At 44.0% G+C, this 17,685-nt stretch overlaps 1 protein-coding gene across 3 annotated transcripts in view; it reads right to left on the bottom strand.

Annotated features, from left to right (window-relative positions):
* Window positions 1-4,033: 4,033 nt before the first annotated feature.
* GDAP2 (ganglioside induced differentiation associated protein 2) overlaps window positions 4,034-17,685 on the bottom strand; it is a 46,211-nt gene continuing 32,559 nt past the window's right edge. For all 3 annotated transcript variants that reach the window (XM_048819669.2, XM_048819643.2, XM_048819652.2), the window contains 5 exons: window positions 17,431-17,507; window positions 16,516-16,655; window positions 15,676-15,730; window positions 6,102-6,245; window positions 4,034-4,759 (listed from right to left, as the gene is read on the bottom strand). In XM_048819669.2, the coding sequence (XP_048675626.1) occupies window positions 4,715-4,759; window positions 6,102-6,245; window positions 15,676-15,730; window positions 16,516-16,655; window positions 17,431-17,507 (461 nt within the window). In that variant the 3' untranslated portion in view covers window positions 4,034-4,714. The remainder of the gene's footprint in view (window positions 4,760-6,101; window positions 6,246-15,675; window positions 15,731-16,515; window positions 16,656-17,430; window positions 17,508-17,685) is intronic.

Below are 17,685 nucleotides of genomic sequence, written 5' to 3' on the forward strand. Positions count from 1 at the left end.
CAGCAAGACATTTCTTAACTCCCAGAGTTTTGTTGCACTAGAGTTTCTGGATTTTAGCAGTTTTGCCACTGGAAAAGCAGAGGCCCTGAGGCACACTAAGTATTACTGAAATACCAGTCAGAAATTGCATATTAAGTGGTGCCAACAATCCCCAGATAATGAACGTCTTTGTCAGTTACTGACAAGTATTGAAATGCTGAGGACGATATAAACACCGCCTATGGGCCAAAGGGACACAGCAAGGGAAGAGACTCAGGGCAACATCAACCGCATGCTCTCTCATTGAGCACCAGCAGCCTAGTTACACCTCTACGAGTGGAAGGTAAGCAGGGGTGAAAGTGAGCCGGTACCGGCCTGTATGTATGCAGCCCACGTTAAAGCGCTGTAATGTCCCTGCCCCATTGGCAGCCCTTTAATGCTGCTGCCCCTTCCCCTGTCGGCAGCCAGGGCCGCTGACAGGGGAGGCAAAAGGACAGCTGCCCCGGGGCTGGCAATTTAAAAGGGCCCGGGGCTCCTGGCTGCTGCCTGGCCAGGCAGCATGGATGGGTTGGCTGGGGGAGGCGGACCCCTCCAGCCTCTCCCCTTCCGCCTGAGGCCCCGCCCTTTCTGGCCCTACTCTCACCCCTGAAGGTAAGCCACAATCCTTGCATCAAAAGGATACCTAGGGACGCCTGAATTCTGATCTTGACTTTGCTGTGTCTGCCTAAATCATTTCACATCTTGCAGTCTCAGATTCCCATTTGTTAACTGGGGATAACAGCATTTACCTACCTTAATGGGCATATGCATGTATGAGAATTAAGTACTTAGGCCCAGAGCCCCAAAGATACTTAGGTGCCTAAACTCCACACTTAGGCATTTAAGTCACTGGTTCAGGCACACAAAGTCCCAGTTTGGGCTCCATTGTGATCCACAAAACTCCTGCCAAACCCTGCAGGTGCCTGAACTCACTCAGGTGCCTAAGTGGATCTAAGTAAGTCCACAAACACCTAAGGCCATGTCTACATTAAAGGGACTAGAATGGCATAGCTATAGCATCATGTTTCAGAGTAACAGCCGTGTTAGTCTGTATTTGCAAAAAGAAAAGGAGGACTTGTGGCACCTTAGAGACTAACCAATTTATTTGAGCATAAGTGAGCTGTAGCTCACGAAAGCTTATGCTCAAATAAATTGGTTAGTCTCTAAGGTGCCACAAGTCCTCCTTTTCTTATAGCTATAGCATCGTAGCTTTACTAGCATAACCCCATAGTATAAATAATAACAATGGAAGCGTTTTTTCTGTTGCCCCAAGAAGCCCTCTTCCCTCGACCTAGTTGCATCTACACTGGAGAGGTTAGGGTAGCTGTGGTGCTTGGGGTTATGCCACGTTGATTTACATTTTAAATATAGACCAGGCCTAAGCCCTAGTCTACACTGAGGGGGGGGGGGGGGGAACGATCTAAGTTACGCAACTTCAGCTACATGAATAACATAGCTGAAGTCGACGTACTTAGATCGACTTACCGTGGGGTCTTCACCGCGGTGAGTCGATTGCTGCTGCTCCCCCTTCGACTTTGCCTGCACCTCTTGCGGTGCTGGAGTACAGGAGTCGATTGGAGAGCACTCAGGGGTTGATTTATCATGTCTAGACTAGACACGATAAATCGATCCCCACTGGATTGATCGCTGCCCGGCCAGTGGGTAGCGAAGACGTACCCTAAGTTTCTGCCTTTGGGGGTGTGCACTGCTGCCTCACTAGGTGTCTCAGATTCATAGATTCTAAGGCCAGAAGGGACCATCATGATCATCTACTCCAATTGCCACACTGAGGCCACAGAGCCTCACCCACCACTCCTGCAATAGACCCGGAGCCTCTGGCTGAGTTACTGAAGCCCTCAAATTATGATTTAAAGACTTCAAGTTACAGAGAATTCACTATTTACACTAGTTTAAACCTGCAAGTGACCCATGCTGCAAAGGAGAGCGAAAAAGATAGGTGTTGGGCACCTGTTTCCTGCCTAAGCCCCGGAACAATTCACAAACCAGGGGAAGAGAGGAGATCAGCCACCTGAGGCGCAGGTGAGACCTGATGGGGTAGGCATACGCAAAGGCTGCCCGCTGGATTAGGTCCCATTCAAAATGTGGTGGTGGCATTAGCAGAAGCCCATTTTGTAACTTTTAGCTCAGCGGTTAGAAGCTTCACATGGGATATGGGAGACCCAGGTTCAACTCCCCCCTCTGCTAGAGGAGAATACGGGAGATCCCTGTTCAAATCCTCCCTCTCAGGTGCATGCTCTAACCACTGAGCTATGGGATAGTCTGATGTAGGGCTCCCTCAGTCTCTCCTAGTGACTGCTCCACTGTGGATAAATAATTCAATAACCACCATTGGACTAGATGTCATAAAGGGGGGCACCACCACCGTTACTTCCATCTCCTCCTCTGGCTGATTTGCGTGGAGCAAGGCAGGCACCTAATTCATTCCCACAAGAAATGAATTAGGTGCCCAAGCTGCCTGACTGCAGGCAGCAGGTTCCGTTCTTGGATTGCTAAGTAGAGACAGGTGCCTCCCTGGAGCCTGGACTTAGGTGCCAATTTCCAAGAGGGGAATGGGGCTTAGCACACAGCCCTGTTGTCAGCATCTCCCATTAGTTAGTTTATGGAGCACTCTGCCTAGCATGCTGGCTTCTGTAGATCACATTGTAAGCTGCCTATCTCTTCCCACTCATTGTACTAGAGCCTAGGCACGTAACTCAGACTTTATGGATTGTAGTGTTGTTCTTGTCATTTTTTAGGAACCTAAAAGCTAGGTGCCACACTGTTCAGCATTGCAATGGTTAAGTCCCTTTGTGGAACCAGGCCTTAATGTTTGGAAAGCACCATCTAAGTGCTATATATTATTACAGAGCTCATTCTGATTCCAAGCAAGGCATTCATGTTCCCAAGTAGGTTCCTCTATAAAAACCCCATTTTTCACATGCGCTACATATGTAAAATATCCATCGCACAGACTAAAATTTTCCATGCTTGGTGTATGTCTGGTGGTGAATTTTCAGGGAAGGGAGGGAAGAGCAGCCTAAGATCTCCCTCCTTCCCCCCTCCCCTCACTCTGGAAGTCCATCTCTGAGGCACAAGTAGAATGTACCACTGGAGGAACTTAAAGGCTGTGATCCTAATTTGTAGGAGTGACAAACTGAAGATTGTAAGGCAATCGTGATGTACAGCCACAGAGACTAAAGGGTCCAAAAGAAACATGTCAAAATTGATAATTACCACAGCCCTATCCACTTCATCTACCCTCTCTAACGAGGGTGACTGCAGTCTACCTCTTGCATTAGCTCAGTAGTGACAGTTTCACATGTACTCAATGTGCAGGGGAATTTTAGAACGCAGTATAAATAGCTAACCACCTCATACACTTCACCAGATGATCAAAGCCCACCACAATACCTGTATTTTCTTGAAAGGAGAGAGGGTCCAAAAAGACAGGAAGAAGAATCGCTTTTTAATATACAAAATGGTTTTGGCCTGGGAACAGTTACAATTAGGTTTCTTTCCTCTATTCACTGGTGCAAGGAAGGTACTTAAAAGGCAATAGAGAACCACACCGCCTCCCGAAACAAATTTTTGTGCACAAACTATGTCCAGCAGGGACTCTGTCATGGTGTACAGCGATTTGGAAGGTGTTATCTCAAATGTATTTAATGAGATCGCATCCTCCCCCCACTTTTGAAAATGTTTCATGGATTATGTGGGCTACGCTGGACCTCCAATCTTACACCCCTGGGAAGTCAACGTTTAAAGCTTTACTTGACAGAGCTGTCAGAGCTAGTTGATAGCGTCCCTGTTTACACTCCCTCTCAAAGTGTGAGTCTTTTCCCAGAGCCTGATTATTTTCAAGAAAATAGAAGCTACATCACTGAATCTTTTAATACATACAAGAGTAATTAGGATGCTGGCTGCAATGTCAAGCAGATGGCATTCATTTACAACATTTATGCATCTGTCTATTTGAAAGATATGAGACCACAAATACCTAGAATTACAGGAGAGATTCAGACACATTTTTCAATTTTATTCTTAATGGGAGAGCAACAACATCTCAACTTATCACATCTTCCAGGGAAAACAGACAGGGATTATAGCATTTATGGTACTAAACACTGCCACAGAGTTCACTTGGCGTAGTGCTTTGCTCACTCCGTGGTTGTGATATTCCTGATTCCAGCTACTGTTGCAGGGTCATCACTAGAACAATCAGCACTAATAGAAGGGGAAAATAATTGGAACTGAAGCACAGACCATAAGATGAGCAACAGTGTCAGGCTGGTACTGTATATCATTTGTAAAACAGAGTATTATAAATGGAGCTGGAACCAGGCAATATTAAGTAAAAACATGATTAAAGTATCTCTGATGGTCTTCTGGGAGAGCAAAAAAGTCAATTCAAGCATAAAACTCAATACCTTCCAAAAGAAGAAAATAAAATTCACCAAGTGATCCTGAAATCAACTTTTCCTTTGGATAAATAGATCTGAAATAGTAGTACAATTCACAGTGGCATAAAGTTCTCAGATTGCTTGTGTGCTTGAAAATATCTCATCAGTAAAAAAATACCAGAGAGCTGGGGGCAAAACCCTTTCTCTGAATTCTGTACATGGACAAATGCACATGGGATCAGCAGGCATCAGGTCATAGGATCCATGGGAAACCAGCAGTATTGCAGAGCCGTAGATCACAGGTCAGGGGATGAGGGGTAAGAATAGTAAGGCCCATTTTCCTGTGATAAAGAAATGCGAAGTTAACTAAATGTGTCTCCCAACTCTCAAGTGCATGCAACTGAGGGATGAAAAGGAGGCATAATTAAATAAACATTCTTGACCACCCCCTCATATCCTAGTACAGTACCATCCAAACTTCACCTACCTGAGAAATGCAATGGCAACTTGCTGGGAGCCTGAAAATTGCTTGGTCCTGATTTGAACATAGATCACAGCTGCTTTAGCCTAAATCCAAAGCCGTGGCCTATCAAGACTGCAAATGCCAGCATGTAATGTGGTCAGTAAACCCCTCAAGATGGCATACTGCCTACAGACACATGCAATGTCTGTTCCCCTGTATTTAAAGTGAGGGCAAAGGTGGGTCAAAATGACACTGAGTCACATTTGTCCTGCACTTTGGGGAGAAGTCCAGGAGGAAGAAAGGACTAAGACAGCCAAGAGCAGTTCCTCCTCTCCACTCCCTTTCCCTAATGTGTGTGTTAATTTGGGGCTGGGAAGAGGAAACAAAATTTGAAGGCCATGAAACAATACAAGACAACACAAAGCAGCGGGATGGCAGACAGCAACAATCCTCTGTGCGTCAGGTTTTAGGTTAGTTAACTTCTCAGAATATTACAGGAAACTGTTAATAGCACCATACAGCTACTCGATAAGCTATGGAAAACTGAAAGCTTAGGGAGACTGTCAGGAGATAAGCAAGGTGAGGGAGAGAAGCAAGCAGAGAGAATAAGAGACGTGAATACTTCTAAGATCTGCACCTGTAGGGCACCTAGGATTCAAGAAGAGGCAGACCAGCCATACCTCTGCATCCAAGTTAATGGACACAATCTGCTTCATCAAAGAGAGTGCTCTTCCCCAAGAAAAGCAGACCATAGTGACCCTAATCTTCATTATGGAGGTGTGGGCCCATGAGGACTACAGGTCTGCAATCCAGGCTGCTCAGATCAATGTGGAGTACTGCATGCTGCATCTCCATTTGGTTACTGATTAGGTTGGTTACAATCGTCTTCATTTAATACAAACTTGGTGTGGTCCTCGGCTAGGCAAAGAGTGGTGTCCCTAATTTACACACAAAAAATATAAGAGAAGCCTCTACTGGAATAAAGGGCTGCTTCTGGGCCAAACCCTCTCCTCAGAGATTGATGTAGAAAAGACTAATATGGGACAACTGACTGTTTCTATGAAGTCCAAAAAGAGCTGTTAGTCTCCCCAGCAATCCATCTAGACTTCCTTTTAAGAGGGGTGAAGATGACTTGTTCCAGTCTGCTTCACAAAGCTGTAAGACATTCAACAACTGTGCTTGGGAGCATAAACAGATGCTTATCACCTGAAGCCACTTACCCTGGCATCGTATTCAAGGACAAAAGGGGGGAAGTCAATCTGTTCTGGGGGTATGGCTGTGAACAATTGCTGAAGGTTTTCCACATAGTGGATTTTGTCCTTTAGCCCTGAGACGGTAAAGGTTGTGAAAAACCATGTTGAGACCTAAACATAGAAAAGAAAAGAATTAAACTGATGCCATTTCTGAGTCTTCAAGTTCAACATATTATTTTGTACTCGTATAAACCAATCAAGCTTCAGCATTGTAAGTGCGAGCACACAACAATAAAGCATAGTCCACTTCAATTGCTAGTCTAGCAAGCTGTTACTTGCACTACAGAGTAGTGCTTTCAAACTCCAGACTGACATTTTTCTTAATTCTACACCCCCATATTGCTGCATGGCATTGGTGTCTATTTACTCCTTCCCATTCTGCTATTTCCAAAACTCTGCACATTACAATTAGTTTCCTCACTTCCAGATTAGTCAGATCAATCTCTTTCCTTGCCTTGGTTTTAATGCCTGTTAGCACCATTTTTTCTAGGGCAATTTAGAAAAAAAAGTGACCTTCAGTTGTCCCAATAGATAGATACTGATAGACACATCCTCTCTGTTCTGGGTATTTGTTTTCCTCTCTCCTATACACTACATCTGCTCAAATGGCATCAGAACCGACTTACAACTGTTGCCCAAAACCCTAGTCTTAATTTTAGGTCCTAACCTTGAGTCTCCTTCAGATCTTTTTATAACAGGACACAATGTAGAGCAGGTAACTCAGCTTTGTCTTCCCACATGTAAATCAGATAGGGAATTACCAGCCAGGTGTTGTTTGTTAAGGCCTATTAGTGTGGGCAACTGCTCTACATGTATTGAAATTATTTCTGGGAGGAGAAGAGGATGATTTCAAACCACACTTTTAGAGCACAATGTAAAACTGGCTTCAACCAATCTTCCCATTCAGACACCACAGCACATCCCATTCTCCCAACACAGAGTAAGTCCAGGCCCTGCTGACTGGAGGAGACAGATCTGTGTGTATGTACACTACTGAATACAGTAATTTGTTCTGGGGAATTTTTTACCCTGTCTCAAACTTGTAGTCCAGGGGCCATTTCGTCCCTCACCTTGCAATATCTCAGCCATTCCATTTGTTCAGCTATGTACTGAATACAAAGCATAATTCCCTTTGGACTACAAAACCCACGTAGTAACTACCTTTAGAATATATAAGTCAGGATCACCAATGTGGCAAATGCAGTTTGTTCGATCTAGCAGGGGAAATCATGTGAAGGCACATTGAACAGAACTGAAATTTGGCAGCAATTGAAAGCTTTGCATTGAGAGAAGAGAGCAACTTCTAATGAGAGTTGGAAGTTGCTAACGCAAACAAATGAACGGCAGGCCCTGGATTGTTTTCAGTTGTGTTGGAGAAGAGGGGGAGTAGAGAGAGAAGCCTGAAAATGGTTTTCCTTTCACATTTTGTTTCTTGAACTATAGCAGAGTTTCCTTTTAGTTTCCTGCACTGGCATCAAGCATGTCAACAGAAAGACAGAGGTGTGGCACGAGTGAGTTCGTATAGTGCTGCTGCAATTTACGGAATGGAAAAAATCTGACAGAATGGTGGATTAAAAATAAAAAGATATTTCGTATGTAAATGTCCGTCCCAAACAGATCATCTTTAGTTGAAGCTCAACATTTGAGCTGAGGGAAGCAAATAGCGTCCTTGAAAAGTACAGTGTCCTCATTCTTAAAAAGTACAACCAGATTGGGAGGTTGAGTGTGTGCGTGCATGTAGTGGGAGGGAGAAGCAATTGGAATGAGCTGTGTTTTAAGACTGATATTTTATGATGTACCAAGGCTAGAATCAGAGCGTATACACTACTAGAAAGCGGAGGTGACCAGTTTTCCCACTGACATTCAGATTTGCTATTAGTTCTGATGGTGAGAGACCTCTGACCCGAAAACTGGCACTTGATCCCTCACTCTAACCAAGTGTTTTTGTCACTGGTCTGAACATAGCAGATTTCAAATCTTGCACCATGGTAATTTTCACTCCCTGACAACAGGAGAGGATGGAGCATCGAAACAATGAAGTTAAGTTCAGACAGTCAATATGCAGAAGCATAATTGATTACACTGAATGCAATGGTAGCAATAAAATAATATCCAAGAATACAGTATTTTGGGGGGATAAATAGAGGACTTCTCTCTCTCCAGTGCAGTCACCTTCCCGCAGCACCAGACTCTTGAGCAGACCATTGAATGCTCACATCGGAGCAGGAATAAAGAAAACAGGATTAGCCTTTTTGTGTACAATGGATTACTCAGCATTAGCCAATCACACACTGCTTTAATTACCCTCTGTTTTGGGGATCACTGCTGTGCTCTCACATCTGCAAACTTAGTTTAGAGCAACATGTTCTATAAAAAGCCACTAGCCTTACAATGCACATAATTTAAAACAGTTTCTCTTCTCAAATGAAACAAAGAATGTTGGTTGGCAGAATAAACTATGTTCATGGCCCCTACAAAACAAGCACAGCTCTGGTCCGCCAAGACGCATGATAAAAACCTCTAGAGCCCAGCAGGCCTAGAAATAGTGTACAGAAATACAACAGATGGCAGCCATCAAGTATGCCAGAATTCAGTACAGCAATAACATAGATTATTTACATTACAGATTTAAGAACTGAAATACAATGCAGAGATGTGTAAGAGGAGGGCACTGGGGGATGGGATGGGGGAAAGCTTACAAGCAAAGAGCTCCTGTTCTTGAGCTTGAGAAATAGTGTCCTACCCCAGGAACATTGAAAAGCAAAGCAGAGAGAAACATGCACTTCAGAAGGCATCTAAGCAATTTAGATCTTATGGGACTCTCCTGGCTCAGAGACTGCAAAGACCATGTGAGTCAAGCAATCTCCTACTGGCTACTTCCTATTGTGCGTCTCATCTCACACTCCATAAGGAGATACATTCTCCTTCAATAGCCAGCAGCAGGCCCCATGAGCTCTCTCTTGTAAACAAATGCTCTCCTTGCAGGGGTAAAGTTGGGGAAGGATAAGGAGATTAGGCAGAAGACAATGGAGAGACATGAAAACAGATTACAGTCTGAAGAAACCACCCCCCAAAAAACATTTAAGTCAAAAACAAGAAGCCCAGAAGATATTATTAAGGCCAGTGAAAGAGCAGTGTCATTCTAATGACACCTTCTGCTTGGAGCAATGGCATTTACAGGCTCCAGAGGGAACTTTATCCAGATATCTTCAGGTGCATGGCAGGTTGCCGGGATGAAGGGCCTGAAGGCTGGGGTTTCTTGGACGTCCAGCATAAGAGAACGTAAAGGGAAAATTGGTAAAGCTATTGACAATAAAATGATTAGCATTCCTTTAACATATATCAATGAGAACAGAATCTCCAGAATTCTTGGGACACCAGATCTGAAGCCTCCAGAAAATTCAGCCCTGGCTCTTCTCCATTGTTTTCTCCCTGTTCTCCTTACCTCTGCTCAACTTTACTCATGTAAGAAGTGGTGTTGGGCTGGTAATTCAACGGGGGGGCATTTTCCCTCCAAGTCAGTACAGACTGAAAACCTCTGCACGATGTTGTGGGTGGGGACAGTGCTGCTGGAGGTATTGTCTTTTGCATGTCCTGCAAAACTGAGGCTCTGATTAACATTAAAGATCCCACAACATTTTTTCCTTGCAGCAATGTTTCTCTACGATGTCTGGCTGGTGACCAAAGCAAAAATTGTCACTATTGTCTTGTCATTGGTATTCTCTAGTAAATGTAACAATAAGTCTATATAATAATATCAACTAACTCTTTATATGGCACTTTTTACCTGCAGATCTCAAAGCACTTCACAATTATTATTACTGTGTGTCTGATTTGAGAGGTTGACTGAGAATAATTTGATCTTTATAGGTAAGGGAGTGAGATTTTCTTTGTTTTAGATTGTAACAAAAATTTCGCTGCCTTAGGGCCCTGGATTGTCTTTTGTGCCCCCTCCCTTCGGGGTTTGTGATCCAATTGTTGAGAAACCCTGCCTTAGAATACTAGCTTGGTCAAATTCCATCTTTGTTTAATTCCATTTTACTTCCCTATATTTCCTCTGGCTGAAAGGCCGCTAAAGTAGCAGAACTGCATTCTGGAATTTGAAGCAAGGGAGGACACTTGGTATTTTTCTCTGCATGCTAATCCCCAATATGTTCTTCCTGCTTGTAGCTATTTCAGAACTCTGCTGCAGTCTCTGACAAGAAACCTAAAGACTTGGGCAGGCTTTTTATTTACTTCACAAGCAAGATCTGTGCATGGCTATTTCCACTTGGAACCTCTAGATTTTTTTTTTTTGTTCTACACGTGAATTCTGATAGGTCTGAAAGGGAAAGAGGACTACAGGCCACCACAACATTCACTTCCTTGACAACAGTTTACCACACTGTGCTACAAAGTCATGAGACCGCCTTGTCAATCTTCTCCTGGTGCTGGCCAAGATGGCCAGCCATCTATCCAGGAGAAGGAAGCTGAACGGGAGGGAGCGCTCCGCGGCAGTGGGGTCTATTTCTGTTCCTTTATCCGATCATGCCTCTGAGCAGAGTTTCTCTGGGCGGTGTCCACTGACTCCTTACATGCCTTTGAGGAGCAGTGGGTGCTGTCTAGGACTCTCTGTTCGGTGTCCCCCCTGGATTTTTGACCTCTTTCCCAATCCGGTTTTTCTTTCTCGTTGTCCTCATAAATCACTAGTAGCCTGGACTAAATGGTTCCACCCCCTTAGCTGAGGGGGCGGGTCTACACCCACCCGTCCTGGTGCTACTACCTCACAGCAGAAGTTCTACAAACAGTCTTCTTTACTACACAACCCTGATTCATCCCTACAGCAGGTCCATCCTGTGCAGTGATTGAGGCAGGGGTCCTGTGTGAAAAAATAGTATGTGATCATGTAATTAAAGATGGCATCATAATGCATATGCACAGGAGGCTGAATTGAGGTTGCACACGCAATCTTAATTCTGGGATTTCCTAACTTTTAAGTACTTGAATTAGCAATCTTAATAATAGTCTTTTAATAGTTTTTTGTGTGCATGTAAATGGGCCATCTTGATTATCACTACAAAAGTTTTTCTCTTGCTGATAATAGCGCATCGTAATTAATTAGCCTCTTACAGTTTGTATGGCAACTTCCACCTTCTCTCTCTCTGTGTGTGGATGTCTCTCTCTCTCTATCTTTTTACTATATGTTCCATTCTACGCATCCGATGAAGTGGACTGTAGCCCATGAAAGCTTATGCTGTGATAAATTTGTTAGTCTCTAAGGTGCCATAAGTACTCTGTTCTTTTTGCAGATACAGACTAACATGGCTGCTACTCTGAAACCTGCAATTTTCTAGTTTTTTAAAAAAGCAATATGAAAAAATTGAATTCCATCTTGTGGAACCATACTGACAATGACATGGTTCATCAGCAGGTTGCACCCTTTACATGCACTGCTCAGAGTTCTGCCACTTGATCTAACAGAACAACTCATAGCAATAGTAGGATGAGCACTAGAAGGGGAATGAGACACTTTGCCCGGAGAGTTCACAGATGACAGAGTAATAGTGAGATTCAGAGATCTTGCATTCCACTACAGGCTTGTGGGCAGGAAGTGTGCTCTAATACAGTGGTTCTCAACCAGGGGTCTGTGGCCCCCTGGGAGGACACGAGCAGGTTTCAGGGGGTCTGCCAAGCATGGTTAGCGTTAGATTCGCTAGTACCCAGGGCAGAAAGGCAAAGCCCCACTGTGTGGGGCTGCAGCCCAGGGCCCCGAGCCCCACCACCCAGGTCTAAAGCCAAATCCTGAGCAACTTAGCTTTGCGGTGCCTTTGTGGCATGGGGCCCCAGACAACTGCCCTGCTTGCTACCCGCTAACACCGGCCAGTTGTTGTGGCACAGCTGGGCCAGGAAATTTTTATACCATGTTGGCTGGGGCCTCAGAAAGAAAAAGGTTGAGAACCCTGCATGGTCACAGACCCTTTTGCCTGTTTACATGAAGCATGACCCCTTTTGCCATATTCCCTCCAATTTATCTCAGTCCTGTCTCTTTACCACCCCCTGGTTCTTCATCCCAGTCCTGTTTTCTTCACCTCAGGCTATTCATATCAGTTCCAGTCTCCTTGCCCCAGCAAGTCTTAGTTTCATCCCTCTGGACTCTACATTTCAGTCCCAGTGTCGCCAACCCCTCAACTTGTCCTCCGTTTCCTTTGCCCCATCATTCCCAGCTCCCCCACCCAAAAAGCACCTCATCCATTTTATCCCCACAACTCTGGCCTCCACTCAACCCACCACCCACTGTGGCTCCCAGCCCCAATCCACCATGCCCAGACTCCTCATCCAATCTCAGCATCCCTCTCCCGCACCCCCAATTCCTTGGCCTTGTCTCTTTGCCCAGCCAATCCCAGTTTTCCCTCTGTACCACGGATCATCATCAGATCTGTCTTCCCTTTGCACTCACCTCCTTCCTCTGCCTCACTAGTTCTCAGGCCCAGTCTGTCTCCTTGCCCAGTCAGTCACTGCTTCTCCTCTTCTGCTTCTCTTCCAGGCTGCCAGTCCCAGTCTCCACCTCCCTGCACTTAGCTTCTTGTCCCTATCTACTCCCACCAGTCTAGCTCTGGTTCCCCCTGCATTTGATTCAGGCAGCCTCTTCCTCCATGTGGCTTAGGCTCAGCAAGGCTCATTGAAAGCACAGGACACAGAATCGTGGCACTCTGTTCAGATGCCTGGAATAAGAATGGCCTGCTGTAGCCCAGAGCTACAACTGCAGGGAGCATGCCCAGTGTGGACAGACACTTTAGGGAATTTATCTGCTAAAAATCTAACAAGTCTCTACTGAGCATGTGAACTGTACTTTTCCAAAGGCCTATGTGGCCAAATTTTCACAGGGACAGCAAAGGCACATCCCTGACACAAAGGACACCTCCCTGCTCAATTTCAATCCCTGCTCCAAAGCATAAAGTTTTCAGAACTTTTAAAAGAAAAGGTAACTAGAAGTTTTAAATATGGGCAAAACAATGGATTTTTCAAACCTCATTCTCAAACAGTTGAACCATTTTGGGTGAAATTTTCAACAAACAAAATAAAAAAACCCAACAACAACCCAAAACCAACCAAACAAAAAACACAACAAATCATGAGGCAGATACGGGGCATGGAAAATTTCATCCCAAATGATTTAAGTTTGGCAAAGTTATAAGCAACTGAAAACAGGGTTTTTTAAAAGGGAAGTATCAGGCAACCTTAAGAGGAGGCAGCACTATCAGCCCCACCTATCATAAAATGACCAGATGAGTCAGCCAGTTTTATTTTTAACATAGATGTCAGGGACACAAGGACTACAGTTCCAAACATGCAATGCTGCAAATTAATCTGACTGGAATGCTGATGGGATCAAGATGGGACAATGCATACTGGGACACAGTCTGCTCTGAGCACATCTTCATATTAAAGACAGGGCACTCATAGGCCACACACTGACCAGGTCTGCTGTAAACCCTAAATCTAATTGTTCATACTGTTCTTATCAGCAGGATATCTGAGTGCTGTCTTACTGTTGCAGGAAATGACAACCTATTCAGTGTTCACAAACTAAACCATTAATTGGCACAAACTATGGAATTAACCACCTACCTCAACCTTCTGGTCAGCAGGCATCGCCATTAGCCCAATATGCTTTGTGTTCATCCCCAAGTAAGGAAAAAAAACACAACACAACAAAACCTCAGAGGTTTCAGAATGTTAACTAAGCGATGGTCAGAAGGCTGACTATCCATGCAATTTGTGGTACAGAATGGAGGCTTTTACAAAAAGCTGCTCTTTGGGATGGACAACTACCCAAATGGATGAGGGAAGAGAAGGGCTGATGGCTACACTGGCATGGAATTAATAAGTTCATTCTAGTACAATATTTGACAAGTGTAAAGAACTATATAAATGATGGTGGTATTAATAAAATGAAATCAAGGAACCACCAGAGTTGTTTGCCCAACTCATAACCTCAGTAAAATCACGTACATTCCTCTACCATGTTTCAACTTATTGAAATTGCAGGGATGCACCCAAGCAGAATAAAACACATTTCCGATGGAATCTGGCCTGGACCTTGGGGACCACACGCCTACTCTTACTCCTATTTTACATAAAATGACAAAAGCTCTCTAATGAAGATGGCAGGTCAGGCCCGTAGTCTGACATCTAATTCGAAAGTGCAAGCATGTAAGATGTTAGTTAGGGCCACTGCTGCCACTTTAGCGCCTTCCAAGCAGAATACCCTGATTACTGTTTTGATCCACAGCTGAGAAAAAGGAAGAGAAGCAGCACCACCTTCTGGTTGCCTCTAGAGACCATAGAGCAAAGCAGCAACATGTCCTTTTGAAGAGGTTAGAAAAATCCACAGGAAATAAAAAGTTGAAGCCTTGCTTAGGCCTCCCCAAAATAAATTCTTCTTCCCTTTTCCACCTTATTATTTTATATTACAAACCAGGATCCTGACTGAGCCTATTGCTAGCTCATCACTGCTACTCAGTTTTTTGGAAAAGACCAGGACACAGGCAGTGGGAGACTCATCTACAGGTTAATGGGTTTGAATGTGACCCAGGCAAGCAGTTACCACAGCAAATATGAAGGCTATTTGGTGGCCTATGTGAAATTAATGATTAGGTCTCTATCAGCTGTGCTGTGTGTTCCTGAGCTGACCTAAGGCCAACAAGAGGGGAGGCAGGCAGGCAATCTCAGCGGAGGCCAAATAATGGCCATGGAAATCAAGTTTTCCCCCTCAGCCTCTTGAATACCCACATCAGATCAGGTTTGAGGCACACTGGTGATGAGGTGCGTGTGTGTGAATCTTGCACTGACACTGCTTTTGTACCATAACTGTCCTTGGGAGTAAAAAATGCCCATGTGGTGAACCACAAAGAGAAAAAGATTCAAGTTTCTGGGTTCACATAGATGAATGTCATATTTCACCCCAGAGAGCAGGAGAAAGGACTAATGCCTCTTTTCTTTGAACTAAATGTGGTCTCAAAGCTTTAAATTTTGTTAGAGGACACCACACAGACATGTACCCCAACCACCTGTGACACTGATCAGCTTCATTTTCAGCCTCTCAAAACAACTATTCCAGTTTATCAGAGTAGGACCTCTGCTGTAACAGCTAAAGTCTGCATCCATTCAGTACCTTAATCATGAGGCTCTGTGCCATTGTTCATTCATGTGCACTAACCAGCAATGCAACGTGGCTTAATAGCAACCTGAGAGATGAAGCGTCACTGCAGGTCAGAGCACACATAGTAAAATGGGAAGTGAGCAGTAGTGGTACACAGAGGCCCAGCACAGAGGCTCATCATTAAGGTAGGAAGGGAAAGGCTAGTGTAGCAGCCACATAAGCCAGAAATAATAGTACACAAATGCGTACTAGCTCTTGGAAAACACTTATCTAGCAGATATGGCCTAGTGTTTTGAAGTCTCTCTCTCTCTCTCATGACTTCTCCCCTTATACTATAATTTTATGCCCTATTTTATTTCAGAAGTCTGCATTCTTGGCCTTTGGTACAGTATACTTCACCTTTGAGCGAAATGTTGGGTGGACGAAGTACACTGCCTTCAAATTTCTCTTGTACCTGGTTTAAAGAAGAAAGTGACGCTTGTTAAAAAAAAAAAAAAAAAGTAATGAGCTCATCCTATTAAATTCAGCCAAAACCACAGCTTAAAGCATTTGGAGACATTTGCCCACTTGTGCACAAGTGCTTGTGGGGCTAACCCTGACCCACAGCATTCAAATCCAGGTCAAAGGGCAGCTGCCCTAAGAAAAAGCGAGGCAAAGGAAGCGAAAAGTTTCCCTGCATCTCTAGATAAATACTATCAGATCCTCCAGTCCATCGTGCAGACAAAGAAGGTTACACATTAGTTACAACTGTTAGCGCGGACTATACGTCTCCTCCAGCAAAATGGATGGAGCATCCCAGTGGACAATACTGTCTTTTGGAAACACAACCTTTAGAGGCAGATGGAATGAGCTCACATAAAATATATGGGCACAAACACGCCTGCCTTCACTATTGATCGATATGCAACAGGCAGGGATTGCAGAGACCAGTATATTATACAAGCATGCAAGAACTAGAATTAATCTCCTGTTGAACTGAGGCACTCACAAGTTACAATAAGCATTACAGAAATTCCTAGAAATTTGTTTAAATGGTTTGATTCAGAGCAGGAAAGGAAACAGGCCTTTCTTCCTAATCTCTACTGGTTTTGTTAGACACCTGGGTCTATTGGCCCCTGTGAAATTCTTCCCAGCAATCCTTTAGCTATGGAAGCTAACTGGATAAAGGGTCTGTCTTAAAGGCTTTTTTGGGGAGAGGAGTAGAGGAGAAGGGTTTCTCTTCCTACTCATAACACTCACTTGATGTCAACGACGTCATACAGTTTCTTCAGAAAGTCGGAGTCCAGGTGATTGTAATCACTAGTGAGCGTGTGGAAGTATACTATGACATACTCCTTCACTACAATATGGTCCATGACATGGATGAAGTACAAGAGTGCCTGAGGAAGACATTTATATTTTCAGCAGAAAAATCTGTCACAGTCCCATTCTGTGCGAACAGATTTCCTTCTAACACTAATATTATTCAGACCAAAAGCCTTAAGACAAGCTGATATTATATTTTAATTATAAAAACATGATGCAACACTGAAGTCTTAAACACTGGTTCAAAAATATTGTCTGGTGATTTCTACAACCAACCTTTACTCTGCTCCATGCCCCTAACCTCCACATACTTTGTGTGGGGAACAGGATCCCTGGCATTTTACATGTGCAAGAAACAAGTTTGCTCACTGCACCTCACTTCTTCAGAGTCTCCAGCTACAGAAGCACCTTTACATCTCTTGGGAAGGAAAGGGCGGGTGTGTGTGTGTGTGTGGGGCACCCTACACTACACTGCTAAAGAACGGCCATACCGGGTCAGACCAATGGTCCATCTAGCCCAGTATCCTGTCTTCCAGCAGGGGCCAATGCCAGGCGCCAATGCTTCCCTAAAGAGAATCTAGTCACTTCCCTAGAAAAGTTTCTACCAGAAAATCTTCATATGCAAAGTTTTAGATAGGATATATTTTCATGTTAAAGTATCTATGCAAGCAGTTTGTACATAATCTGCTGTATAGGAAGATTTCTGCATAGACACACCCCTCTAGAGATATCCTGCTAAAGTTAGTGCTGAGGGTACAGTATGAGATAGTTGTACTTAATAGAAACTGCCTTTCAACCTTAACTAAAGAATCACTGCCACAGCTCTATAATTTTATATGAAGATTTTACCTTTTCCATGTCTATCAGAGTTACAGGAATATTCCTTCCAACTACCACCATCACTGTGCGACCACAATTATCCACACCTACAGAATAAAATGAGCACCACAAGCTTTTATCTTTGAATAACATTCATAAAGAAGTCTGAGTTTTTGAAACTCACCCTGTAACTCAGGGGCAGCTAACTACAAGCATTCTACAATGTCATTAACTCGCATTCTTAATAGGAGATGGAGTGCAGAGACTACTGCTCCCATTACATAG

Source organism: Caretta caretta, chromosome 1, assembly GCF_965140235.1.
Source record: "Caretta caretta isolate rCarCar2 chromosome 1, rCarCar1.hap1, whole genome shotgun sequence".
NCBI lineage: Eukaryota > Metazoa > Chordata > Testudines > Cheloniidae > Caretta > Caretta caretta.